This window comes from Ipomoea triloba, chromosome 5, assembly GCF_003576645.1.
Source record: "Ipomoea triloba cultivar NCNSP0323 chromosome 5, ASM357664v1".
In the NCBI taxonomy this organism is placed as follows: domain Eukaryota; kingdom Viridiplantae; phylum Streptophyta; class Magnoliopsida; order Solanales; family Convolvulaceae; genus Ipomoea; species Ipomoea triloba.
This window is the reverse complement of record NC_044920.1, coordinates 28,291,874-28,305,111: the sequence shown is the minus strand read 5'-3', so window position 1 is coordinate 28,305,111 and position 13,238 is coordinate 28,291,874. Positions and strand designations below refer to the sequence as shown.

Below are 13,238 nucleotides of genomic sequence, written 5' to 3'. Positions count from 1 at the left end.
ATGGGAGGAAGAGTTAGCTTGGGGGCTGAAGAAGAAGGCAAGGTTGGGAGAGGCGTGTTTGGCAAGTTCAAAGATGGCATGGCTGGTAAAGGTGGCAGTGTGGTGGTTGGCATGTTAGGAATGGATGGAATTTGTGGTTGAGGCAAAGAGGGAATTATTGTCGGCAGCGGTGGAAGGCCCGGAATTTGCAGGAGGCGGCGTGCGGCGGAGCTGGTGTTGATAGATGCAGCTTGCTAAACACAAAGTTATCATCAGGGAGAGGAGGAAACAGGTCTTCAATTCGCTGTTGCCATTTTTAATTTGCTATATAATCAAAGCTTTTCTTGAATTGAAGCAAATATTGATTAAATGGTTTTGAGGTGAGATATGAGCTGAGCATATAAAAGGGAATTGAAATGTATATATAGGAGGAGATTTGAAGTGGGAGTGAAGGGTTTGATGGGATTTAGTTGTGCATATAAACCTATCTTTCCAAATTTCTTTAATTTGTTAGGCTACGTACAATTGAATTTTTTTTATATATTCTTTTTCAAAATTTAAAATGTACAAATTAAAATAGAAGTTGAACATACTCTAAAAAAAAAAAAAAAAATAGAAGTTGAACAAACTATATTTTTCCCCAACCACATTCTTTAATTTTAATTTGCATATATATCGCTTTCAAGTTTGAAATACCTAACCCCACTACATATAAATTAGCAACAAAAAAGTAGCATTGCACAAAACAAGACTTATGGAAGATCTTCAAATGTTTGTATTCAACAATAAAGTAATTTAGGGGTGTTTGGTTCAAGTTATACCGTAATATAAGATAATCAAAATTATATCTGGTTGGAATATAAGATTCTCATGTGTTGGTTTAGGTGATGTAATTTCAATTCTCTAGGGAATGTAACATAATCTCACCATAATGTTTTTAGCTATTTAGGGTTAGGAAAAGTGAGATACTCTCTCATTTATTAGGTATTCTCACATTCCATTGTCTTATTACTAATCTTGTCATTTTAATTCATTGATTTTCTCTCCCTAAAGGCATACAATGTTTCTCAAGCTCAGACTCTTAGTTAATTACTTCTATGTTTTACTGTTACCTTATTTATTTATTTTTTTAATTTTAAAATTTATTGAAATACATAAAAATAGGTTAATGATATTAAAGTAAAATTACCATTATAATTGTTGTGGGAGGCCAGTAAAGGCCAAGTCTAGCACCTGATGGCAAGAGGATTGTTGGGTGGAGGCCGGTAAAGGATAAAAGGCCAAATCCAGCATCCAGCGTCTCGAAAATGTGATGGCGATTTCTAAAGAAATAAAATTGCGTCTTCGCTACTAGCTATAACTTTTGGCATAATGGTAAGCGCTTGATCGATCCTAACAAGTGGTATCATATTTTGATGACTTGGATAACCAATAATAATTAGTAATTAGTAATTGTGTCTTATGTTATGAATTATTATTGTCTTGTGTTGTGAAATTTTGTGCCTATGAACACAAATTATGTACTTAAATTATATTTGAAAATTAAGTAAATATATAACATGTGTATGTGTCTTGTGTTGTGATTTTTATGTCTTGTGTTATGAAATTTTGTATCTTACGAGCGAATTTCATACAACGTCGTTTCGATCTAAGATTCATGCTACGTGAACAATGGTCCATGATATAAATTGCCGTGTCAAAAGCATCTAGGAAGCTTTAGATTTTGGTCTAATTTACCAATTAGTGGCTAGTAGACTAGTTAGTTGTTAGTTAATAGTAAATTGTGTTAGTAATTTTAATCAACGATATTTGATAAAATAGCGAGACAAAAGGAGAGGGAAGATCGAACAAGAAAAGAAATTTAAAAATTTTCATATATTACAAACAGCTAACGCTCGAACAATAAAGGAACACATAGAAATAACATCACAAGTACAACAACAAACTAAAGCCCTATAAACAATAGGTATATAGAATATCTCAAAATCAACAAAGTTTGAATCCAATATATAAGTCGTTGCATCTCAATCCACTCGATATAAGAAATGATGAAAGTGGGCAACTGAAATCAATTCGATGGAGGTGGCGAAAGAGTGGGAATAGCCGGAAGGTTGGGAATTGAGGTGGGCAAAGGCATGTTGGCCGGCAGGGGAGGAAGAGTGAGCTTGGGGGCTGAAGGCAAGGTCGGGAGAGGTGTGTTTGGCAAGTTCAAAGATGGCATTGATGGCAAAGGTGGCAATGTGGTGGTTGGCATGTTAGGGATGGAAGGCATTTGTGGTAATGTTGGCTGAGGCAGAGAAGGAATTGTTGGCAATTGTGGCATGCCCGGAATTTGCAGGAGGTGGCGAGCCGCCGAGCTAGTTTTGACACTTGCTAAACACAAAGTTATGGCTAGGAAGAGGAAGCAATTCTTGAGTGCAGCCATTTTTGTTTAGTTTTGGTTTTAGGGTGAATGAGGCTTTGAGGTGAGATATGACCATCTATTGGTATGTGTATATATAGAGGGGAGATTGAAGTAGGAGCCAATGGTTTTGTGGCTGGTGTTTGTTGGACTACTTTTGAGTACCTTTAGAAGTTGAACAAACCAGGTACTTAGTCCCACCTTGTCCACCTACATTTCATCAGGTTGAACACTACTAACTACTACTAATCTACTATAAAACTGATCTACTTAGCTTTGATAATGAGCACTACAGTGAAAGATTAAGAAGCACATGTAATGGACATTTGCCCTAAACTGCTACCCTAATTTGGCCGACCGAAAGATCAAAAACTTTTCACAATGATGGTTGAATGGGGTGAGTTCACAAATGTGAAAGTAGTATCAACAACCCAACCACAGGGACAAAGTCACAAGACCCAAACTCATTCACTAAAACATAAACAAAAGCTGGAACTGTAAGCTTTTATTGCCATTCACTTTCCACATGATAACTAGAAAGACTCTCCAACTGAAGGAACTTCAAAGTATTACCTCTAAAAGATGGGCTACTCTCTGTTACTTGTGTACACATGCTATTGATTGCAAATCCAAATTGCATCAAATCAATTTCATCCAAATAACAACCAACTAAAAAGTAAAAACACAAGCCAGCCCTGTTTGGATCTATTAATGACCATATAAACCTTGTTCTCTTTGAACAACAAGCAGAAATGCTAAAGAGCAGGTGCTGCAACAGTTATCATAAAACAAGAGAATCGGCATTTAAGCACATGACCTACAGGTTGAACCTAGATAAGTCTCTATCAACCATTGGTTTGTTGGGTATAATAATTGTTATGCTTGGAAGAAAAACTTTAAGCACAGCATAGGCAGAGTATAATTCTCCATTCCCTTTTGTACAACAACATAAAAAATTCATTCATGGTATGCAAGCTGCCTGCTGCCTGCTGCCTGGGATTGAAGCAGAATGATCAGAGAGTTCTTAACTTTGTTCATGCAAATCATTTATTATTGATTTCAATTAATGTATGTCTGAACTCTGTAGAACAACGGGATAATGGAACTCAAATTCCTATAATAAACTCCAACTCCATACTTGTCTTTCTGCCCCCCACCAAAATCAAAGAAAACATATTACAACATTGCAATTTAATAGCCTGAAATAATCCACTTCTATTATGCATTTAGTCAGCCCATTGTGCTCTGGCAGATGATTCACTTTCCTTCTATCAAAGTTTTCAAATGCTAAGCTTCATTAACTGCCTTCAAAATATTTAGTTCAAGTTATAGCTGCAGCTGCTACAGCCCTTTCAACTTACTCCCTGAGAAAGCTTGCATTATTATACATTTATACCACCAAGATGACAAGATTTGCTTTCTTGAGCTCAATGCTATGGTTCTCTCTAAAAGCCCAAATCTAATATCTATAAGCTAAAACTCTAGAGCATTAAAGGTTCCAGACATATCTTCATTAGCAGTGAACTCAACATATCAATGCTGATACATAAGCTCAAGAATTTAGATATGGTTACATGATTGACTAGAATTAGTTCTGCGTTCTAAACTCTTAAAAAGAATTCAATTCTCGACAATGGCAAATTCAATGCCCTACACCTTCCCCAAAGATCATAGTATGCTTCCTTAGTTCCTTTCATTCTTTTCAGCTGCAGAATCAAAGTCAACTCTTACACCAAATACACACATGAATTTCAATAAGCTGCAGTAGTTATCCAAGAGGATAATCAAAATCACAAACACATTCTATCTACAAATGACTTTTTGACGGTGGAAAACATGGTTTATGAATGATTCGGAACATGAAATCTTAAAAGGAACAGCAGATAAGGAAAACAAAAACAGTTTTATTTCTTCTTCTTCTTCTTCTTCTATACTTGTGATCATTTTATCAGAATTTAAATTGGGAATTGGAACTAGCTTGAAGGTACCGGAGAGGAGTAGAGACGAAGGTACTGGTCCTGCTGTTCTCGGTATCGGCGCTTGAGGTAATTCTCGAGGATCTCCATGACGCAGACGAAGCGCTTCATTTCCTCGAGTTTCCGGTTGAGCTCCGCTTCCCTAGCCCTGGCACGCTCAAGACGCGCCTCCGTCTCCGCCAACCGGTCCCGGAGATTCTCCACAACTGCGGCGTTTTCATTGGCTGCTCGAGCCCGGGTCGGGGCGGTTAAGTCGTCCCTCGACGGCAATCGCTGACCGCCGTAACACATCTTTCTCTCACGAATCGGGTCGGGCTATCGACGGTTTTGCCGCTAAAATGGTTTGTGGAATGAGCACTAATCTCATCATCTGTGATAATGGTGTTTAATATTGGATTCATGTACCAACTCCACCGTTACGGGCCCCACCACCCCTGCTTCATATGGATTCGGATTGAATGAAAATGGGTCGAAACCCGTTTTACAGTTTTACATCAAGTTAAGGGTTAATCACATGTTCCGTTTCTTGAATTTTCACTAATTAATTTTTTGAAAAAAAATTATTTCAGATAATATGTTTGTTGTGTTATAAATATAATATATAAAATAAAGGAGACTAAAAAATACTCCGTAATATATAAAAAAATATACTCTAATCGAAAATTGACTTTCGTTTCATCAGTGAAACAAATAAGGCCCAGATCATCCAACCATTTGAAAATTAGAGCTATGAATGATATTAATTGGGAGATTAAAAATGCGCATCAAAAAAAAAAAAAACGTGCATGTGCATATTAAGCATTATGATGTATGCATATTGAGCATGTCACTATGTTGCACACAACATATGGTTAATATGCACACATGCATTTTTAATCCTTCCCATTAACATCATCCATAAATCTATTTTTTTTTAATATATGAGATTTGTTCTCATGAACTTATGGAAGGTTTAGCTCTCTCTCTCCCCCTCTCTCTCTCTCTCTCTCACACACACACACACATATATATATACATTGGGGATTATATGATTACTCTATCTTAGGTGAGAACTATATAAGTGCACACAATCTACTACACGAATGCACACAATTTATTTCAGGATTTTCACCGTCATTCATGCATACATGGAAGTAAATTGTATGGATTCATGTAATAGTAAATTGTACGGATTCATGTAGTAGATTGGATGCACTAGTTTGCAGGTTTTCACTTAAAGCATGTTTTTCATATGAACGTGCACACACACGCATACATATATAATTAAAATCAAATAAAAACTAGTTCTCTATTTTTTTATGGTTATAATTTTCTCCACATATTTCATTTCTTATAATTTTTTTTAAATGTCATCTCTTCATTTTTTTTATTTCCCAATTTTCACTTTCTAGTGTCTGTACAAGTACAACATAGATTTGACATACTAAACTTATGAAATGACGAATATGGAATAAATGCTCAATATCGTAATTATGTTCAAATAAATCTTAATCGCCAAGATTATGTTATGCGATAATATAATACGGAGTATAATTTTAAAGTGTTTCCCTTTGACAGGGTATATACTTTGAATTTTGACGGCCAAATACCAATTAACGAACCACCAACTACCAAGAGAGATACTCCATAGTCTACGCCAATAGAGCACAGAGATCCAGAGAAATTAGAAGCGAGATGGGGATGGCGGCGAAGGTGGCGCAGATGGATTGGCTGAGGGGCGAGATTCCGGTGGGAGATGATGATGAGGGGCCTCTGCTACTCTCCGACGACGGCAAGACTGGTCTTGTGCTCGTTGACATCGTCAACGGCTTCTGCACCGTCGGCGCTGGCAACCTGGTAAGCCGTAAACGCCTAAAAACATTATACTCATACATATATGCGGGTCTGAGTATCTCTTTTCGCTCTTCTGTTTGTCGGATTGTTAATATGAGTTTTTAATTCCTGATCCGGAAACGTTGAGGATGGCAGAGGGCAAAAAAATGACAAAATTTTTATTATAAATACTTGCTTTAGTTGGTCCAAAATAGTTGGAATTTTGTATTCTTCTGTTATTTATATAGTTATCATACGTGTTTGTGTATATACAATATTATACATGCATATATACATACATACAGCCTAGTCTCTTTCAACCTGTGAGAACATAATTTATTATCAGATCAATTGAAGCATGTGCTCCATCTAAACTAAAACGTGCTCCATCTCAAGTATATGCTCCATTTTAACTAAAAACCTAAGCTGATAGTTGAATTACCGATTTATGTTTATATATTATATGCTTAACATGATCAAGTATTCAAGTATATGGTTTTTAATTTATTGGAATTATTTTATTTTTCATTTTCAAGTATTGATAGTCAGTAATTCTGGACTGTGAATTTTTGGTTCACTATAGGCTCCACAAAAGCAGGATAAACAAATTGATAGAATGGTGGGTGAGGCAGTAAAGCTTGCCACCATGTTCTGCTGTAAAAAGAAATGGCCTGTTTTTGCTTTTCTTGACACTCATCATCCTGACATTCCTGAGCACCCATATCCTCCTCACTGCATAGCTGGAACTCCTGAAGCTGAATTGGTTCCTGGTAAACTCTATATATCTACCCATGAGTTTAGTTTGACTGCTTGAGATTGAATTTCCTTTTAATGTTTTCGTTTTTCAAATGACTTGCAGATTTGGTGTGGTTGGAGGATCAACCTAACGTGACGCTTCGCCGTAAGGGTTGTATTGATGGATTCCTTGGTTCTCTTGAGAGAGATGGCACCAATGTATTTGTAAACTGGGTGAAGAGCAACGGGATCAAATCCGTGAGTATTGTATTTGCTGTGTATCTGAAAGGGAAAATGAAATCATTTTCTTCCCTAATTGCGTTATTGTTCTATTGATGTGAACCTTTTCTGACACGTACTTCTTTATCAAGATATTGGTTCTAGGAATATGTACAGACATATGTGTTCTTGATTTCGTGTGTTCTACCTTATCTGCAAGAAACAGTGGGATGCTCTCCCCGCTGGAAGATGTGATCGTATATTCCCCTGGCTGTGCTACTTATGATCTTCCAGTTGATGTTGCTAAAAACATCAAAGGGGCGTTGCCTCATCCACAGGTAACCTCATCTCAGGAGTTTTTAAAATCTGAAGTGTATTTTAGGTGCCATTTTTTTTTCTGAAGAAAGAAAGGATTTTCAAAAGATACCATGATTCCTTTTCTACCAAACTCTAACCCAAACCGAGTTCGGATTGGGTACCTTCATTCTATTTCGATCTCCATCCATTCCTTAAATTCTTCACTGCCTACAGAAGTGAACTTGTTTAACTTTTGGATCAGAACATTTTTTTTTTCGTTTACAAATTCAGTGCTTCTGAAAGCGTTGTTTTGCGTTGCAGGAAATGATGCATCATATAGGCCTTTACATGGCCAAAGGGAGGGGAGCAAAGATAGTATCAGAAGTCTTATTCGAGACCCCGGAAGAAACCTAATCCTCAGATAATGGGGTGGGCTGCTTCTGCTTCTGCACAGATGTTCTAATGTTGGTTTGGTTGTCCCGATTAAGTTAAGATATGAGAAATGTCTAAACATGTATTGCTTAATGTATGGAGAATTGCTACTCTTGAATTATGGTATAGCATCAAATTGTTATTCTTTTTTACCTCTGTTTTTCATGGTTAAGCTGTTCGTTCAAATTATTGGAACAAGTGAACAACTATGTAATGAAAATTTCAGTGTACTGTTCTACTTGGTCAGATTAATATGAAACATGAGGAATGCAAATACTCATCTATTTTCACTACTGAACAACTTACATGATGATAATTGTAGTTTCAGTATCCAAATGTGTTGAAAATTATGAAATTTAGAAAAGAAAAAAAGGGTTTTACATCTATGCATGAATATATAATGTATAAGAACCTCAACAAGGAATGGGTTAAAACTTAAAAGGTTAAAAAAGAAAAAATTAATAGATCAAGAAAGATCTATAACAGCTCTTTCAAGCCCTGGTACTTTTTGTTGGGATTAAAGGATCCAAAAACAGATTTCTTCTGTTTCTTGGGGGGTTTGTTTCCAAAAATGAATGAGCCTAGAGGAATTTTATTTTTACTTGTTGAGTGTGTCAAGTTTGGTTTACCTCCACCAAGCCCAAACTCCTGGCCCAGCCTTTTGAGTGTCTTCTCCACATCCAATTGAAGTATGGTTACATGATCCACTCCTGCTTGCAGTTCCTCACTGACTTTGTTGTTTTCTTGCTTCATGTTCAGGACTTCACCTTGGAACTTTGCAGCTTGGTGACTGCTGAATTGGATTTCTTCGCCTTCAACTCCTTCTTTCAGAGCTTTCGTGATTTCCTCCTGGATGTGATACAGAGATGATGACCTGCGCTTAAGTTCATCCTTCAGTGCCACGCTTTGGTCTACCCATACTGTAAGTTCGGTGTGTATCTCCCTAAGGTGTTTGAATATTGGGCGGACCTCTGTTCTGAGATCTTGTGTCTCAACACAGTTTTCTTGCGTTGATTTCTTTTGTTTGACTTTGGATAGTTCATGCTGCAAATCCTGGACTGTTGTCTTGAATTTCTGTACCTGATGAAACGAGGAGCTGAACCTTAGCCAGAACTCCAGATTTTCGTCTAGTATTGCATCAATTTCCATCCGGAGCTTTTCTTCTACGGGGGAGAGCGCAGGTTTATGCATGGTGGGTATCTTGAAGTCATCATATTCATCATCATCATTATCCTCATCTTCTGAGGACTGGGTTCTTGATTCTGGTGCTTTTGCAGTTAGAACAGGTGCTGGTGGTGGTGGCTTCACTTCCTTTGATTCTTTGTTGTCAGCATTCACCTTTTGACGTAATTGGTGAATCTCTTCATCCCTCTTTGCAATTGCAGTTTTCAACTCCCTAATCTGCAATGTGAATTCAAACTCGCAGTCCCTATCTTTCTTCTCCATTTCTGCCAGCCTCTTCTTCAGCTCTTTATAACTCCTGAGAACCGTTTTATATTCTTTTAGCATAGCTCTTTCTTTGTCCCCCATCCCGTTCAACAATGCCTCCCGCCAGTCTGCATCATCTTCGTTATCCATGATTATTTCTGCTTCCTTCCTCGAATCACTATCTCCAGATTGAGGCGAAGTACTCGTCTCCGTCTTCTCAATTTTCTTTGATGCTGCTTTACTCCCAGTCTTCTCTATTGTCTTTGATCCTAATTTATCCAGAGTCTTCTCTATTGTCTTTGATCCTAATTTATCCAGAGTCTTCTCTATTGTCTTTGATCCTAATTTNATCGCTGACCGCCGTAACACATCTTTCTCTCACGAATCGGGTCGGGCTATCGACGGTTTTGCCGCTAAAATGGTTTGTGGAATGAGCACTAATCTCATCATCTGTGATAATGGTGTTTAATATTGGATTCATGTACCAACTCCACCGTTACGGGCCCCACCACCCCTGCTTCATATGGATTCGGATTGAATGAAAATGGGTCGAAACCCGTTTTACAGTTTTACATCAAGTTAAGGGTTAATCACATGTTCCGTTTCTTGAATTTTCACTAATTAATTTTTTGAAAAAAAATTATTTCAGATAATATGTTTGTTGTGTTATAAATATAATATATAAAATAAAGGAGACTAAAAAATACTCCGTAATATATAAAAAAATATACTCTAATCGAAAATTGACTTTCGTTTCATCAGTGAAACAAATAAGGCCCAGATCATCCAACCATTTGAAAATTAGAGCTATGAATGATATTAATTGGGAGATTAAAAATGCGCATCAAAAAAAAAAAAAACGTGCATGTGCATATTAAGCATTATGATGTATGCATATTGAGCATGTCACTATGTTGCACACAACATATGGTTAATATGCACACATGCATTTTTAATCCTTCCCATTAACATCATCCATAAATCTATTTTTTTTTAATATATGAGATTTGTTCTCATGAACTTATGGAAGGTTTAGCTCTCTCTCTCCCCCTCTCTCTCTCTCTCTCTCACACACACACACACATATATATATACATTGGGGATTATATGATTACTCTATCTTAGGTGAGAACTATATAAGTGCACACAATCTACTACACGAATGCACACAATTTATTTCAGGATTTTCACCGTCATTCATGCATACATGGAAGTAAATTGTATGGATTCATGTAATAGTAAATTGTACGGATTCATGTAGTAGATTGGATGCACTAGTTTGCAGGTTTTCACTTAAAGCATGTTTTTCATATGAACGTGCACACACACGCATACATATATAATTAAAATCAAATAAAAACTAGTTCTCTATTTTTTTATGGTTATAATTTTCTCCACATATTTCATTTCTTATAATTTTTTTTAAATGTCATCTCTTCATTTTTTTTATTTCCCAATTTTCACTTTCTAGTGTCTGTACAAGTACAACATAGATTTGACATACTAAACTTATGAAATGACGAATATGGAATAAATGCTCAATATCGTAATTATGTTCAAATAAATCTTAATCGCCAAGATTATGTTATGCGATAATATAATACGGAGTATAATTTTAAAGTGTTTCCCTTTGACAGGGTATATACTTTGAATTTTGACGGCCAAATACCAATTAACGAACCACCAACTACCAAGAGAGATACTCCATAGTCTACGCCAATAGAGCACAGAGATCCAGAGAAATTAGAAGCGAGATGGGGATGGCGGCGAAGGTGGCGCAGATGGATTGGCTGAGGGGCGAGATTCCGGTGGGAGATGATGATGAGGGGCCTCTGCTACTCTCCGACGACGGCAAGACTGGTCTTGTGCTCGTTGACATCGTCAACGGCTTCTGCACCGTCGGCGCTGGCAACCTGGTAAGCCGTAAACGCCTAAAAACATTATACTCATACATATATGCGGGTCTGAGTATCTCTTTTCGCTCTTCTGTTTGTCGGATTGTTAATATGAGTTTTTAATTCCTGATCCGGAAACGTTGAGGATGGCAGAGGGCAAAAAAATGACAAAATTTTTATTATAAATACTTGCTTTAGTTGGTCCAAAATAGTTGGAATTTTGTATTCTTCTGTTATTTATATAGTTATCATACGTGTTTGTGTATATACAATATTATACATGCATATATACATACATACAGCCTAGTCTCTTTCAACCTGTGAGAACATAATTTATTATCAGATCAATTGAAGCATGTGCTCCATCTAAACTAAAACGTGCTCCATCTCAAGTATATGCTCCATTTTAACTAAAAACCTAAGCTGATAGTTGAATTACCGATTTATGTTTATATATTATATGCTTAACATGATCAAGTATTCAAGTATATGGTTTTTAATTTATTGGAATTATTTTATTTTTCATTTTCAAGTATTGATAGTCAGTAATTCTGGACTGTGAATTTTTGGTTCACTATAGGCTCCACAAAAGCAGGATAAACAAATTGATAGAATGGTGGGTGAGGCAGTAAAGCTTGCCACCATGTTCTGCTGTAAAAAGAAATGGCCTGTTTTTGCTTTTCTTGACACTCATCATCCTGACATTCCTGAGCACCCATATCCTCCTCACTGCATAGCTGGAACTCCTGAAGCTGAATTGGTTCCTGGTAAACTCTATATATCTACCCATGAGTTTAGTTTGACTGCTTGAGATTGAATTTCCTTTTAATGTTTTCGTTTTTCAAATGACTTGCAGATTTGGTGTGGTTGGAGGATCAACCTAACGTGACGCTTCGCCGTAAGGGTTGTATTGATGGATTCCTTGGTTCTCTTGAGAGAGATGGCACCAATGTATTTGTAAACTGGGTGAAGAGCAACGGGATCAAATCCGTGAGTATTGTATTTGCTGTGTATCTGAAAGGGAAAATGAAATCATTTTCTTCCCTAATTGCGTTATTGTTCTATTGATGTGAACCTTTTCTGACACGTACTTCTTTATCAAGATATTGGTTCTAGGAATATGTACAGACATATGTGTTCTTGATTTCGTGTGTTCTACCTTATCTGCAAGAAACAGTGGGATGCTCTCCCCGCTGGAAGATGTGATCGTATATTCCCCTGGCTGTGCTACTTATGATCTTCCAGTTGATGTTGCTAAAAACATCAAAGGGGCGTTGCCTCATCCACAGGTAACCTCATCTCAGGAGTTTTTAAAATCTGAAGTGTATTTTAGGTGCCATTTTTTTTTCTGAAGAAAGAAAGGATTTTCAAAAGATACCATGATTCCTTTTCTACCAAACTCTAACCCAAACCGAGTTCGGATTGGGTACCTTCATTCTATTTCGATCTCCATCCATTCCTTAAATTCTTCACTGCCTACAGAAGTGAACTTGTTTAACTTTTGGATCAGAACATTTTTTTTTTCGTTTACAAATTCAGTGCTTCTGAAAGCGTTGTTTTGCGTTGCAGGAAATGATGCATCATATAGGCCTTTACATGGCCAAAGGGAGGGGAGCAAAGATAGTATCAGAAGTCTTATTCGAGACCCCGGAAGAAACCTAATCCTCAGATAATGGGGTGGGCTGCTTCTGCTTCTGCACAGATGTTCTAATGTTGGTTTGGTTGTCCCGATTAAGTTAAGATATGAGAAATGTCTAAACATGTATTGCTTAATGTATGGAGAATTGCTACTCTTGAATTATGGTATAGCATCAAATTGTTATTCTTTTTTACCTCTGTTTTTCATGGTTAAGCTGTTCGTTCAAATTATTGGAACAAGTGAACAACTATGTAATGAAAATTTCAGTGTACTGTTCTACTTGGTCAGATTAATATGAAACATGAGGAATGCAAATACTCATCTATTTTCACTACTGAACAACTTACATGATGATAATTGTAGTTTCAGTATCCAAATGTGTTGAAAATTATGAAATTTAGAAAAGAAAAAAAGGGTTTTACATC

General features: G+C 36.8%; 4 protein-coding genes across 4 annotated transcripts; 2 read left to right on the top strand and 2 right to left on the bottom strand.

Annotated features, from left to right (window-relative positions):
* Nucleotides 1-2,047: 2,047 nt before the first annotated feature.
* Nucleotides 2,048-2,404, bottom strand: LOC116020523 (protein PELPK1-like). Its single transcript, XM_031260993.1, has one exon. It carries the CDS (start codon nucleotides 2,402-2,404, stop codon nucleotides 2,048-2,050), a length of 357 nt encoding a protein of 118 aa, XP_031116853.1.
* Nucleotides 2,405-5,921: 3,517 nt separating this feature from the next.
* On the top strand, nucleotides 5,922-8,141 carry LOC116019298 (nicotinamidase 1-like). Its single transcript, XM_031259450.1, has 5 exons — nucleotides 5,922-6,192; nucleotides 6,752-6,938; nucleotides 7,028-7,161; nucleotides 7,275-7,460; nucleotides 7,741-8,141. Exons 1-5 carry the CDS (start codon nucleotides 6,031-6,033, stop codon nucleotides 7,831-7,833), a joined length of 762 nt encoding a protein of 253 aa, XP_031115310.1. The 5' UTR covers nucleotides 5,922-6,030; the 3' UTR covers nucleotides 7,834-8,141.
* A 187-nt stretch (nucleotides 8,142-8,328) lies between these two features.
* Nucleotides 8,329-9,429, bottom strand: LOC116020522 (kinase-interacting protein 1-like). The gene has a single exon (XM_031260992.1). It carries the CDS (start codon nucleotides 9,427-9,429, stop codon nucleotides 8,329-8,331), a length of 1,101 nt encoding a protein of 366 aa, XP_031116852.1.
* A 1,496-nt stretch (nucleotides 9,430-10,925) lies between these two features.
* On the top strand, nucleotides 10,926-13,144 carry LOC116018742 (nicotinamidase 1-like). The gene is made up of 5 exons (XM_031258717.1): nucleotides 10,926-11,195; nucleotides 11,755-11,941; nucleotides 12,031-12,164; nucleotides 12,278-12,463; nucleotides 12,744-13,144. Exons 1-5 carry the CDS (start codon nucleotides 11,034-11,036, stop codon nucleotides 12,834-12,836), a joined length of 762 nt encoding a protein of 253 aa, XP_031114577.1. The 5' UTR covers nucleotides 10,926-11,033; the 3' UTR covers nucleotides 12,837-13,144.
* Nucleotides 13,145-13,238: the final 94 nt, after the last annotated feature.